The sequence below is a fragment of the Moschus berezovskii genome, chromosome 2, assembly GCF_049115385.1.
Source record: "Moschus berezovskii isolate FMDL1 chromosome 2, NW_MosBer_1.0, whole genome shotgun sequence".
Classification (NCBI taxonomy): domain Eukaryota; kingdom Metazoa; phylum Chordata; class Mammalia; order Artiodactyla; family Moschidae; genus Moschus; species Moschus berezovskii.
Genome location: NC_142461.1, coordinates 124,427,833 through 124,442,322, shown reverse-complemented (window position 1 = coordinate 124,442,322; position 14,490 = coordinate 124,427,833). Strand labels below are relative to the sequence as shown.

The window sequence follows — 14,490 nt, the reverse complement described above, 5'->3', positions numbered from 1 at the left end:
GAACAAGCCCTGATGCTTGTCATCTCTCTTCGGGGAGGGTTAGATCCGGGCAGAGACGAGGCTGCAGAGATATCTTGGGGGAAAGTGGAACCCTTAATACTTAGGTTATAGAGTCACCTTCCTTTAACATTAAATTTGTGAGAACGAAATTTTGTCTATTTGAATCAGGGACTCATCTTTGGCTTTCTCTCAGGGTTTTGGGGATGGAGTTTTCTGTCACCAGCTGCATAAAGATCAGCTAACTCCTGAGGGCATGCAAGCGTGGTTATAAGGCACGACCTCTGCATTCCAGGGGAGCCCGCGGGAAACCAGGTGGAAAAACAGAGGGCTCTGCCCTTGCAATTCAAAGTGTGTTCCGAGGGTCAGCAGCATCACCTGGGAGCTTCCTAAAAACGGCGTCGGGGACCTAGTCCCAGACCAATTCATGAAGAATCTGCATTTTAACAAGATGCTTGGGGCGGGGGCCGGGAGTAGGCAAGTCCACGTTTGAGAAGCGCCGGCCTCTGTATACTTGGGCGGGTAACGTATGCGCAGAATGGCAAGGAACGGTAGGGACTAGGCGGAGGGAGCCACTGATTCCTCTTCCAGGCCTGGGGCCCTTTCCCGGCGAGTCGCAGGCGCGAGGCCGCGGGCCGGGTGCCGGACTCGTCGGCGCGGCCCCGCCTCCCGCCCGGGTTTCTGCCCCGCGCGCGGTTGCTGTGGCAGCGCGGGACGCCGCCAGAACCCGGGCGGCCGCGGGCTCCGCTTCCGCCCTCGGAGGCCTCCCCGGGACCCCGGCTTGGGCCCAGCCCGCGCTCCGCCATGCCCCGGGGGCGGCGCGGGGGCCGGGTGAGCGCCCTGGAGGGCGGCCGGGAGGAGGCGGCGCCCCCGGCGGCGCAGTGGGCGTCCGCGCGGCAGCCCGAGGCGGCGGCCGAGCGGATTCTGCTCCGGGGCATCTTCGAGATCGGGAGGGACAGCTGCGACGTGGTGCTGAGCGAGCGGGCCCTGAGGTGGCAGCCCATCCGCCCCGAGCGGCTCCCAGGTGCGTGGTCCTGGTCGCAAGGCCCCCGCGCCGCCTCCTCCCCCCGGGCTCGCGCCCTCCCCCCGGCGCCGTCCCCCGCCTCCCGCAAGCTCCTCCTCTGCCCCAGCGGGCGACCGCGTCCCCAAGCCGCCACCGCCTCGCTCCAGACCCGGCAGCCCGAGCCGCCCCCGGGCCTCTGCCTGCCGTCCGGGACCCACGTCACACTCCGCCCCTGCCCCGAGCCCCTCAAAGGGCGCTGTTTTCCGAAAGCGGGAAGGCCACCCACTCCTCCCCTCCACGTCCGAGTTTTGCTCAGCTGCTTATACGCTGCAAGTATAAGCGTTTTAGAGCATACCTGAATCCAACTTTCGTTTTGCTGACTTCTGAAAATTTCACCTAAGTTTTTGGTCCCTCTGGACTTTTCCATCCCTCACATTCTTTGCCATTGTCTCGAATCAAGTCCAAGTTCTAGAAGGTTTTGGTGTTTAATATGGACTTTAGAATCATCGTGTTGTTTAGGAGTATTTGCCTTTTGACCTAAAACTATTTAGAGAGTGTTATAATTCTGTACAATAGAAGTATTTCAAGACTTAGTGTGGAGATGATGTAAGGGAGAGCTTGGGATGTAGTAAACATTTCTTCTAAATGATAACTTCGGAAATTTAAAAAAAATATGCCTTCCCCTTTTGTTTCCTTTGTTGGAAAACAAGACACAATGTGCTGTTTATCTTAAAGACTAGAGAAACATCACTATTTTACAGTTTCTTGTACAAAAACCGCAAAACGGACTAGTCAGGGACTCAGCTCATTCTGATAGGCAGTTTCTGCTGCACTTGAGGTGCTCGCCTCGGTTCAGTTCAGTCGCTCAGTGGTGTCCTACTCTTTGCGACCCCATGGACTGCAGCACGCCAGGCCTCCCTGTCCATCACCAACTCCCAGAGTTTACACAAACTCATGTCCATTGAGTCTGTGAGGCCGTCCAACCATCTCATCCTCTGTCATCCCCTTCTCCTCCTGTCTTCAATCTTTCCCAGCATCAGGGTCTTTTCAAATGAGTGAGTTCTTCACATCAGGTGGCCAAAGTATTGGAGTTTCAGCTCAGCATCAGTCCTTTCAATGAATATTCAAGACCGATTTCCTTTAGGACTGACTGGTTGGATCTCCCTGCAGTCCAAACGACTCTCAAGAGTCTTCTCCAACACCGCAGTTCAAAAGCATCAATTCTTCGGCGCTCAGCTTTCTTTATAATAAGTCCAACTCTCACAACCATACATGACTACTGGAAAAACTATAGCTTTGACTAGTTGGACCTTTGTTGGCAAAGTAACGTCTCTGCTTTTTAATATGCTGTCTAGGTTGGTCATAACTTTTCTTCCAAGTAGCAAGCGCCTTTTAATTTCATGGCTGCAGTCACCATCTGCAGTGATTTTGGAGCCCAAAGAAAGTCTGCTACTGTTTCCCCATCTATTTGCCATGAAGTAATGGGACCAGATGCCATCATCTTACTTAACTGAAACTGCCTTTGACTTTAATTGAAAATGTTTTCAGATGTGCTGAAAAGCAAGGTGGGGGTATTTTCTACATTTTTGAGTTAAAAACTAGGGATATGGGCATAGAATTCTGTTTAAGCCTGTTCGAATTTGGGGGACATAGAAGTTTACCATTAGAGCTTAAATTGGCCTACATGGGTCTTTTTAAGCTACAATGAAGCTGAAATACTATAGGAATACAGTGAGACATTGTGAAATGAGGTATTCAAATCTGTGTTGCAATAGTGGTAGGTGAAAAGTCAAATGATGGTATGAAGCAGTAAAATGCTCTTTTATATACTGAGTGCTGGTGGAGGAAAAATAGGCTGAATTAGTATTCCTGGCTGTTTAAAAGACATCCAGACAGTTATAACTCCAAAGGTTGCACGTGTTGATCTTTAATTTTGACCTAAAAAATGTTGGTTTTCTTTGCCTTCATTTAGATGTACCACCTTTTCTTTGTAACTAACACCTAGTATGCAGATATCACTTGAGGCTCGTGAATATTGGAGGTCCAAAGCTTAGCACCTGAGCACTTACATTTTCAGTCAGTCAGTTCAGTCGCTCAGTCGTGACCGACTCTTTGCGACCCCATGAATCACAGCACACAGGCTCCCTGTCCATCACTAACTCCTGGAGTTCACTCAAACTCATGTCCATCGAGTCGGTGATCTCATGTCCATCCAGCCATCTCATTCTCTGTCGTCCCCTTCTCCTCCCGCCCCCAATCCTTCCCAGCATCAGAGTCTTTTCCAATGAGTCAACTCTTCAAATGAGGTGGCCAAAGTATTGGAGTTTCAGCTTCAGCATCAGTCCTTCCAATGAACACCCAGGATTGATCTCCTTTAGAATGGACTGGTTGGATCTCCTTGCAGTTCAAGGGACTCTCAAGAGTCTTCTCCAGCACCACAGTTCAAAAGCATCAATTCTTCGGCGATCAGGTTTCTTCACAGTCCAACTCTCACATCCATACATGACCACGGGAAAAACCATAGCCTTGACTAGACAGACCTTGGTTGGCAAAGTAATGTCTCTGCTTTTTAATATACCATGTAGGTTGGTCATAACTTTCCTTCCAAGGAGTAAGCATCTTTTAATTTCATGGCTGCAATCAGCATCTGCAGTGATTTTGGAGCCTAAAAAGACCAAGTCTGACACTGTTTCCACTGTTTCCCCATCTATTTCCCATGAAGTGATGGGACCAGATGCCATGATCTTTGTTTTCTGAATGTTGAGCTTCAAGCCAGCCTTTTCACTCTGCTCTTTCACTTTCATCAAGAGGCTTTTGAGTTCCTCTTCACTTTCTGCCATAAGGGTAGTGTCATCTGCATATCTGAGGTTATTGATATTTCTCCCAGCAATCTTGATTCCATCTTGTGCTTCTTCCAGCCCAGCGTTCCTCATGATGTACTCTGCATATAAGTTAAATAAGCAGGATGACAGTATACAACCTTGACTACTCCTTTTCCTATTTGGAACCAGTCTGTTATTCCATGTCCAGTTCTAACTGTTGCATACAGGTTTCTCAAGAGGCAGGTCAGGTGGTCTGAGATTCCCATCTCTTTCAGAATTTTCCACAGTTTCTTGTGATCTACACAGTCAAAGGCTTTGGCATAGTCGATGAAGCAGAAATAGATGTTTTTCTGGAATTCTCTTGCTTTCTCCATGATCCAGCGGATGTTGGCAATTTGATCTCTGGTGCCTCTGCCTTTTCTAAAACCTGCTTGAACATCTGTGAGTTCACGGTTCACATATTGCTGAATCCTGGCTTGGAGAGTTTTGAGCATGACTTTACTAGTGTGTGAGATGAGTGCAATTGTGCGGTAGTTTGAGCATTCTTTGACATTGCCTTTCTTTGGGATTGGAATGAAGACTGACCTTTTCCAGTCCTGTGGCTACTGCTGAGTTTTCCAAATTTGCTGGCATATTGAGTGCAGCACTTTAGAAACTAATTAAACCATTATTTTACTTAGTAAAATAAGAGTGGGAAAAGTGAAAAAGGTTAAGAGATATGTTTAAATGTGATAAATATTCTCTGTCGTGAAATTAGCCTAATTGGGTGTGGTGGAAGACAAGTGAAATTTATTCAGGAATTGGAGGAAAATTGCAGCCATACCTGGAAGGAGGTAGTGTGGGAGGACATTGGGCGAGATCATGTCCTTTGCTGGCCAGTGCCTGGCTGTTCCAGGAAAGTGTGGGGGTGGGGTTGGATTGCTGCTGGGCATTATCATCATAGGAGATGTTTGCAAGACTGTTCAGTTTTTAAAACTCATAGTGCCTAAGTGGTTGGTTTTTTTTTTTTTTTTTTAATAGACTATTTTTAGAGCAGTTTTAGGTTCAGGGCAAAGTTAAGCCGAAGGTATATATACCCTCTGCTCCCCACAATGCATAGCCTCCCTGATTATAAGTATTTCCCACAAAGGTTGTACCTTTTCCCACCAAGGTTGTGTCTTTGCTAAATCTGATGAACCTACATTGACATCATTATCATCCAGAGTCCATAGTTTACATTAGGGTTCACTCTTAGTGTTTTGCATTCTCTGGGTTTTGCCTTATTTATAATGACATGTAGTAGGATTCTTCAGAGAATGAGAACCGTGAAAATATATATATGTGTGTATGCGTCTATATACACACACAAACAATACAATGTGTGTGTATATTTATATATATTTGAGATTTATTATGGGAAAATATGAAATTGATTATGGCTTCCCTGGTGGCTCAGACAGTAAAGAATCCATCTGCAATACAGGAGACCAGGGTTCAATCCCTGGGTCAGAAAGATTCCCCTGGAGAAGGGAATGGCTACCCACTCCAGTATTCTTGCATGGAGAATTCCATGGATAGAGGAGCCTGGTGGGCTACAGTCCATGGGGTTGCAAAGAACTGAACATGATTGATTGACTAACATACGCATTGTAGGAACTGGAGATTGTGGAGGCTGAGATATGCCGTTCTTTGCCATCTGCAAAGTTCAGAACCAGAAAAACTGGTTGTATAATTCAGACCAAATTGGAATCCCTGAGAACCCGGGGAGCTGATGGTGTAGCCCCTAGAGATGGGATCTACCTGGAGAAGAGGAAGGATGATCAGAAAATTTGTTTTGTTTACTCTCAGCACTTTGAAGAGTACTTGACATATGAACATTTGTTACATGAATGAATTTGTTCACTAGTCTCATGAACTTTAGCTTTGCCCATTGCATTGTAATATGATTACTACATTGCTACTTAATGACTTTTCATCACCTATAGCAATATCCCCCACCCCTTTTGTTAAAGCATTAGAACTCTTTTTACAAAAATATTCTTCAGTTAATGCGGGCCCACTTCTCCACTGTGAACATCATGGTCAGATGCTCAGCTGTAGGATGGAAAAGAAAGCAATCTATGACTCGGGCATGGATTGACCAGGCTGTCACATCTGTAATACAAACTGTATACATAAAAGGGCATCATCTGCTCAGAAAACTTCATTATTGCTTGCTGCTGCTGCTAAGTCGCTTCAGTCGTGTCCGACTCTGTCCGACTCTGTGCGACCCCATAGACGGCTGCTGCTGCTGCTGCTGCTGCTAAGTCACTTCAGTCGTGTCCGACTCTGTGTGACCCCATAGACGGAAGCCCACCAGGCTCCCCCGTCCCTGGGATTCTCCAGGCAAGAACACTGGAGTGGGTTGCCATTTCCTTCTCCAATGTGTGAAAGTGAAAAGTGAAAGTGAAGTCGCTCAGTCGTGTATGACCCTTAGCGACCCCATGGACTACAGCCTACCAGGCTCCTCCATCCATGGGATTTTCTAGGCAAGAGTACTGGAGTGGCTTGCCATTGCCTTCTCCGGCCATAGACGGCAGTGGTGCCTAAATGATCTTTCTATCAGAATCTCTAATTATGGTCGTTCTACTTGTGGAATCATGCGTTTATTCATGTTAATTACCAAGTTAGCTGTCTGTGCTCTAGGGTAGGGTGAAATCCTGAAGAAATGGAAGAGGGGTCAGGTGAGGATTTTCAGGTCAAATGAGAAAGGTCAGGCATGTCTGGGTCACAAGACCCTATAGGTGGAGCAGGCCACAGTGTTAGCCCCCAGCATGGTGCCTGGGACCAGGCGTAAGGTGTCAGAAATTGAGAGCTCAACTCCCTTTTGGGAGTGTGAGCAAATGCCACAGACCAATATGTATGTTTTGTCATTTAGTCCTTAGCTTATCTTGTGACTGGATCAGATATTTTCAGAGTTCAACATTTTCAGAATGATTGCTGATGGCCTGTGGGCATGATTCTAAATCTCAACCAGGGACAAACTTCTAGCAATATGTGCTTACCAAGTGGTAAACTTCTATTTGAAATGTTAGATGGAAGCAGAAAGTACGAGCAATTTTGTGCATCCTCAATGCAGGATCTGCTTACTGAACTGTAAGATTTGGTTATGAGGTTTTCTCATAAAGGAAAATCTACTCCTAGGGAGAGTTAGCAATTGGTAGGATTAGACTGTATGAAGCTCTTATATATATATATGTATATATGACGGAGAAGGCAATGGCACCCCACTCCAGTACTCTTGCCTGGAAAATCCCATGGGTGGAGGAGCCTGGTAGGCTGCAGTCCATGGGGTCGCTAAGAGTCAGACACAGCTGAGTGACTTCAGTTTCACTTTTATGCATTGGAGAAGGAAATGGCAACCCACTCCAGTGTTCTTGCCTGGAGAATCCCAGGGACGGAGGAGCCTGGTGGGCTGCTGTCTATGGGGTCACACAGAATCGGACACGACTGAAGTGACTTAGCAGCAGCATATATATATGAAGTACACTTCAGAATGATCAATTTAGGGATCTCTATGACCGGAATGCCAAATGCCCGCAAGTCTTTCTCTGCTGCCTCACATTGGGCACCATCATCGTTTACTAATGAATAGCGCCTTGAAGTACGAAAAAAACTGCAGGATATTCTATAGGCTCTCTACTCCAGTGGTCTGCAGTTTGCCTTCTGGTGAAGGAAAGGTTTCAGGAGTGGGCACCAAGGGACCTGAGGTCCTGTCTGCACCTAAGGGTGTAACTGACTCAAGGCAATTCATTTAACCCCTTTAAATGACAGTTTATCATCTGAAAAATGAAGCATTTGCATTATATGATCTCTAAGAATCAACTCTGAAGTTGCATTTTATAGAAAATATCTGTTTTTACAGGCTTTCGATGTTAGGACATCATAATAAATCTGAGTAAGGTTTCAATGATCAACTTCCTGGCATGTGTGGAGTTGTATTTTACAACAAAGCTTCATAGCCCTAATGAATTTCTAGTTGAAATAACTACGTGGAGAATATGGGCGAAGTTTCTTGCTCCCCTTCCCTGGCTTCAAGGCCAGATAATGAGAGGTGGACTGTTACTTCAGCACAGATTCTGTCTTTGGAAAAAAAGAAACCATTTTCTGATAGAAAATCATGGGTCAAGGCTAGTCTTAAGCAGATTTTTCATGATGGACAAAAGGACTAGCTTAGCCTTTCTTCAACTTCATTTTCTGTACCCTCTGGCTAAATTCCTGGGCAAGGATCTTACAATATGCTTGATTATCATGAGAATATTATGTTTTAAATATTTTGAAAAATACAATAAAGGTTTCAAATCTTAAATTCTCTTGTTATTCTTAGACTTACTGCCTCACATTACACCATTTCATTTGTGTTTTTTCAAGGTTATTCCTACCATGCCCTTGAGCTCAGCTGAATTAGAGAAATAACCAGAAAATCTGAAAAGGGTGGACTTCAAAATAAGATCTTGAAGTGTATCTTTTTTTGAGGGAGCTAATGATTTTCTCATGCTTTAAGTTTATGTAAACATTTATTTGTTAGAAATTTTGCAAGATGAAAGGTAATGTGGAAAAATGTGAAAATGAGAAAAACCCAATCAATTTTAAAACAACAAGAGTTAGTGATTACTGGGACTTAGCAGAGCTGGGTCCATTCAGAGTATTAATCTGCCTAAGCCGTTTGGGAACAGATGTACGTGAAACAGATCCTGGGCTCTGTTGTGTACATCCAAAGTGAGACATCTGTTGGTGAGCCGTTGGTCAGGAATAATGGAAGTAAGGGTTAAACCCCAAAATGACCCATTACTCACGTAAATTATTAAAGGACTAATTACTCAGTAAAACACAGTGCTTTGATTCTTCGGTCTACATATGAAGAAGAAAAAAATCTTCTTTAAAAATATCATTAGTGTGTCCCTAAGCTGTCAAAATGGAAGGAATTTTTAAAAGATGGGTGTGAAAAATCATGCTTACCAAGGAACTGCATATAATGTTTATGAAGTTTTTAAATGCTTTGACAGTCCTGCTAACCTATCGTGTAAATACTGTATAAAGCACATGTTATAAAAATACTTAGCTTTTTCTTAATGTACATTAGTCCACACAGAAAAACAAAATATAGAATGAATCTCTAAGTATGGCTGTTCTGTTAAAATTTTTGTGCCGATCGAATGCCCTGTATCTACACTGTCCAATACGGTCACCACCACCCCCTTGTGACTGCTGAGCACTCAAAATATGGCTACTGTGACTGAGGAACTGAATTTTAAATTTTATTTAATTTTAATAAATTTAATAGCCACATGCAGCTAGTGGTGATCAGATTTTAAAACATAGCTCTAACACACAGACATACAAAGAGTTGAAAACATTTATTACTTTGATTTCCAGGCATGGGTTTTCATCTTTATTTCTATAGTAAGGTATAGTTTTCAAGTAGTTAATCTCAACATAGAACTGAATTGCCATCCAATCTGAGCTGCTGATTTTAAAGACAGATCTCTGAGTCCAGATTCCCAAGTGGCAGAACCTTTTAACATATTTTGTGACCCCCAAAACATGCTTTTATTTGTTATTATAAATTAATTGGCTGATAAAGTTTTATCTGTAAAAAATATTGTCTTATTGCTCGTGTCATGATTTACTTAAACTAAAATTTGGCAAGCAGTTGGTTTCTTGCTATAAGGATTGCAGGTTTGAAACAGCCGTCCTCGCCTGTGTACACTGACCCCATGAAAGTCTGCATCCTGGTGTTGCTCCTAAATACACCACAGCATGTGGCACCATATGAAGACAGTCACTTAGAAGAAACTTCTCTGCTGTTGTCCCCTTCCTCTCTCTCCTCCATGAGGGGGTATTTAGGGTAACACCTGACACAGAAATATGCTCCTAGAAGTGATACTTGCATTGAAGGCAAGGGATGTACAAACTGAAAATGGGGATGGCCTGGATCAAGGTCAGTAAACCAGAAAGGCTGATTCATAAGGGATCTGCCAGAGCGGGAGGACCTAAAGTCCTGGAGGACCAAAGAGCCATGGCAGTAAATAAAGGGGATCGACAGATAGCTTGGGTACACAGGAAGATGCTATTGCCTAGACTGGGCATTTCTCTGCTGTCTGTAATTTGAGAAGGTGAACCATCTTTGTTCAAAGGGCCAGGGATGTAGAAGATGTAATTCACTGTGATCTAAATACTAGAATACTCATTTTGATCTAAATACTCATTTTGAATCTTATCCTTAATCCTGTCTGGTTCATTACTTGACTAGGTTATTTGATTGCATTTCAAATACTGACAAGTCTACAAGCATCATCAAAATCCTCAACATAGTCCTCGCCAATTCCTTCCATGTGACTGTATTCCTGCTGAATTTTGAAAGCACTGTGCCCGTGATGGGGGCAGTGTGTGCTGGGCAAGTGAGTTCTGGTCATGTATGTGGTCCTCAAAGGGAAGGCACTCTTGGTAGCCATGGCTCTTTATATGCTCTTTTGTTTTCCAAAGTCAGTATGTATTGAGATAAGACGGAAAGGAGGGAGGGAAGTGAGGTTTGAGGGAAATTAAGCCTTCTGCTGACTTTTAGCATGTAAACCAGAAGTTGAAGACCCTCAGGATAATGGATAACAGAATCCAGAGACAGGGAGGCAGGCAAACAAATGGACAGGTATGGATATATTAAAAAACAGTTGACATAGTGCTATGGACTTATGCTAAGCCTACAGGTAGGTCTTAAATAATGTACCAGCTGACATTAGGGAGTTCCTGTATACATTCCAAGATTTTCATCAGGAACAGTGTTCTGGAAACTACCACTGTTGCTATGGATCCATGTCCAGTGTTTGCTTGAAAATGCATGCATGCTGAATCGTGTCTGGCTCTTTGTGACCTATGGACTGTAGTCTGCCAGGCTTCTCTGTCCATGGGTTTCTCCAGGCAAGAATACTGGAATGGGTAGCCATTTCCTCCTCCAGGGGATCTTCCCGGCCAAGGGTTCAAACCCACATCTCCTGCACTGCAGGAGGACTCTTTATCGCTGAAAATAGTGAATGTTTAGTCCTGTGTGAAGTGTATTGTCTTGTTTAATCTTCCCAACAAGACTGCGTAGTTCAGATAGGATTTTTATTTCTGGGACCCAGAGGTGACCTTTCTTGCCCAAGGCCATGATGGTGATGGAGTTGCTGGGATTCCAGGCCAGGCAGCCTGACTCCAGAGTCCACACTGTACCCAGGAGGTTATGCTGCTTCCTCAGTTCAGTAGGAAAGAGTTCTCCCTAACACCTTCAAGAATCTATGTGATGTCAGAGTAAGTGGGTAGCATCATGGTCCAAACTAAAATAGCAAGCCTTAATACGACAAGAGCATCTGATCTTTTCAGGCCTTCATGACAGTTCCACTGTAGAGAACATATTCCGTTGCTCACACCACTTATAATTCCCGAGTAAGTGACCAAATGAAAGTTTTTAAAGCCCAATATTTTTATTATGGAAAACATCAAATATAGCCAGATGTAGAAAGAATAATATAATAAGCCTTCATGTTCAATCCGGTGAGGGTGAGGCTCGATGTGACATGTTCTTGAGTTTAAATGGTTTTCAAGGTCAGTCTTGTTCCATTCATGACCTAACCACTTCCCTCCTTTGTTTGGAATAGTTGGGAGCAATTCCTAGATATCATATAATTGCTTCTATCTTACATGTATCTCTAGAAAATTAGGATTAAAAAGCATAGAACACAATATAATACACAGTAGAGTCACTATTCCAAGATAAAATAATCCTGTGTCCTTAAATACACAGTTAGTGTTCATTGTCTTCTATTGTTTCTGTTTCCCTTTTCTAAATCTAAATCAACGTTTAAATAAGATCCATGTTCCAGCTGGTTGCCGTGTCTTTATATCTTTGATTCCACAGATTCCTCTCCCCTTTCAAACTTTTTCCTTGCTAGTTATTTTCTGGGCAAACTAGGTTGTCTGGACTGTAGTTTTTCACAGGAAAATGAAAGGTTCGTTGTGGGGGCAACTGTCTGTGAACGATAAAAGGGGCAGGAAGCATGTTGGGAGGGATAACCTCCAGGCTGTGATACTAGTTTGACACCTGTAAAGAGGGCTGAAGCAGGCAGGGGCAGGGAGAGCCTCAGCCTACGGTGCTTATCTGAAAAGACTGCCCCTTAGGAGTCCTGCCTTAGGTGGTGGTGGGATTCCGTTGCCCAGTCCTGTCCGACTCATTGTCACCTCATGGACTGCAGCTCTCCAGGCCTCCCTGTCTCTCACCATCTCCCGAAGTTTGCCCAAGTTTGTGTCCATTTCATTGGTGATGTCTTCTAGCCATCTCATCCTCTGATGCCCCCTTCTCCTCCTGCCTTCAATCTTTCCCAGCACCAGACTTTTCCAGTGAGTCAACTGTTGGCATCAGATGGCCAAATTACTGGAGCTTCAGCTTCAGCATCACTCCTTCCAGTGAATATTCAGGGTTGATCTCCGTTAAGATTGACTGATTTGATCTTGCTGTCCAAGGGACTCTCAGGAGTCTTCTCCAGCACCACAGTTTGAAGGCATCAATTCTTTGGCATTCTGCCTTCTTTATAGTCCAGCTCTCACAATCATACATGACCACTGGGAAGACTATAGCCTTGACTACACGGACCTTTGTTGACGGAGTAATGTCTCTGCTTTTCAATACACTGTCTCGGTTTGTCATAACTTTCCTGCCAAGAAGCAGATGTCTTCTATTTCATGGCTGCAGTCACCATCCGCAGTGATTTTAGAGTGCAAGAAGAGGAAATCTGACACTGCTTCCACCTTTCCCCCCTCTATTTGCCATGCAGTAATGGGGCTGGATGCCATGATCTTCGTTTTTCTTAATATTTAGTTTTAAGTCGGCTCCTTCACTCTCCTCCTCATCAAGAGGCCCTTTAGTTCCTCTGCGCTTTCTGCCATTAGGTGGTAACATCTGCATATCTGAGGTTGTTGATGTTTCTCCCTTCTGACTTGACTATAGGTTCTAACTTATTCAGCCTGGCATGTCTCATGATGTGCTCAGCGTATAGGTTAAGCAAACAGGATGACAGCAGACCTGTCCTGTTGTACCCCTTCTCAGTCTTGAACCAATCAGTTGTTCCATACCTGCCTTAGGTAGAAGTGGCCAGATCTCAGTGTGTTCAGTCATGGGCTGGGGGCTGCCTGCGAAGAGTGAAGTTAAGGTGGCACCTGACGGTACCAATAGCTGGAGGTTGTTGCCCAGCTGCATTCATTGCAGCAGAAAAGCAAGTTGTTTCTTCGTTTATTATTATCATTATGAACTCAGTTATTTAAATATATTTCAATTCATAGCAGTGACTCTTCTTACTAATGCTCAAATTGCCCCGATTCTGTATTTTTGGACCAATGGGAACCACTTCACACTGATTTCTGAGTCCTTTTGACATTTTCTTAGATGTCACTATTAGCTCCCTTGCTTTCTGAAATGGCAGTATATTCTAGGCCCGTCTTGAACATTTCATGCCTATCATCAAGGATGCCTGATTTCTTAAACTGAGTTATGGTATTTAGAGATCACAATTTGAGCCCCAGGTGTGCTCATTGCTAGTACTTTCCTTGTATGGTCCTATTTCCTAGGTTTTTCTGAAAGCAGAGCTAGGAAGCATGATTTTTTTTTTCCCTAAAGAATAGATGCACTGTGGAATTATGCAGTAAAAGTTCAAGACTAAAAGTTTTTATTTCTCTCTTTGTTCCTACCCTTAAAATTCTGTGTTCTAACTGCAATAATATCATTACTGCTTTGCAATAAATGTACATCACAGAATAATAACACCAGTGATACCGTCAACAATGTAGTTAATGAGAGCCAGCCATTTAAGATCATTCTGTAATAATTTTGTTTTTGTTGCTTTTAGGGACATGCCACTTAGAGTACATGCTGTACTTAGTCACTCAGTTGTGTCCGACTCTTTGCGACCCCATGGACTGTATAGCCCACCAGGAACCATTGGCCATGGGGATTCTCCAGGCGAGAATACTGGAATGGGCTGCCATATGCTCTTCCAGGGGATCTGCCTAAACTGGGGATTGAACCCAGGCCTCCCACATTGCAGGTGGATTCTTAACTGTCTGAGCCACCAGGGAAGCCCAAGAGTACTGGAGTGGGTAGCCTATCCCTTCTCCAGGGGAGCTTCCTGATCCAGGAATTGAACCAGGGTGTCCTGCATTGTAGGCGGATTCTTTACCAGCTGAGCTACCAGGGAAGCCCAGAGTATGTGCTATGTGTAGTCAGATTATTGTGATTTTTTTAATGGCTCTATATTTTATTATCTTATTTATTTTTGGCTGTGCCGGGTCTTTGTTGCTGCGTGCAGGTTTTCTGTTGTTGCAGTGACTGGGGGCTACCCTCTAACTGCGACGCACGGTCTTCTCATTGAAGTGGTTTCTCTTGTTGTGGAGCACGGGCTTTAGGGCGTGTGGGGTTCAGTAGTTGCCTCATGGTATGTGGGATCTTCCTAGACCAGGGATTGAACCTGTGTCCCCATTGGCAGGCAGATTTTAAAATACTGGACCACGAGGGAAATCCCCAAATGACTATGTTCTGAAGACAGTTGGAATCAGTCCTATCTGTGATATTATACTTCCAACTCAATATGCAGAATTGTTTCATTTTTGCTTTTATTTTTGGGCATT

The 14,490-nt window shown here is 44.2% G+C and overlaps 1 protein-coding gene across 1 annotated transcript in view; it reads left to right on the top strand.

Annotated features, from left to right (window-relative positions):
- The first annotated feature begins 720 nt into the window (after positions 1 to 720).
- CERKL (CERK like autophagy regulator) overlaps positions 721 to 14,490 on the top strand; it is a 153,191-nt gene continuing 139,421 nt past the window's right edge. Inside the window, exon 1 of the mRNA XM_055398065.2 lies at positions 721 to 1,021. Coding sequence (XP_055254040.2) covers positions 802 to 1,021 — 220 coding nt within the window. The 5' untranslated portion in view covers positions 721 to 801. The remainder of the gene's footprint in view (positions 1,022 to 14,490) is intronic.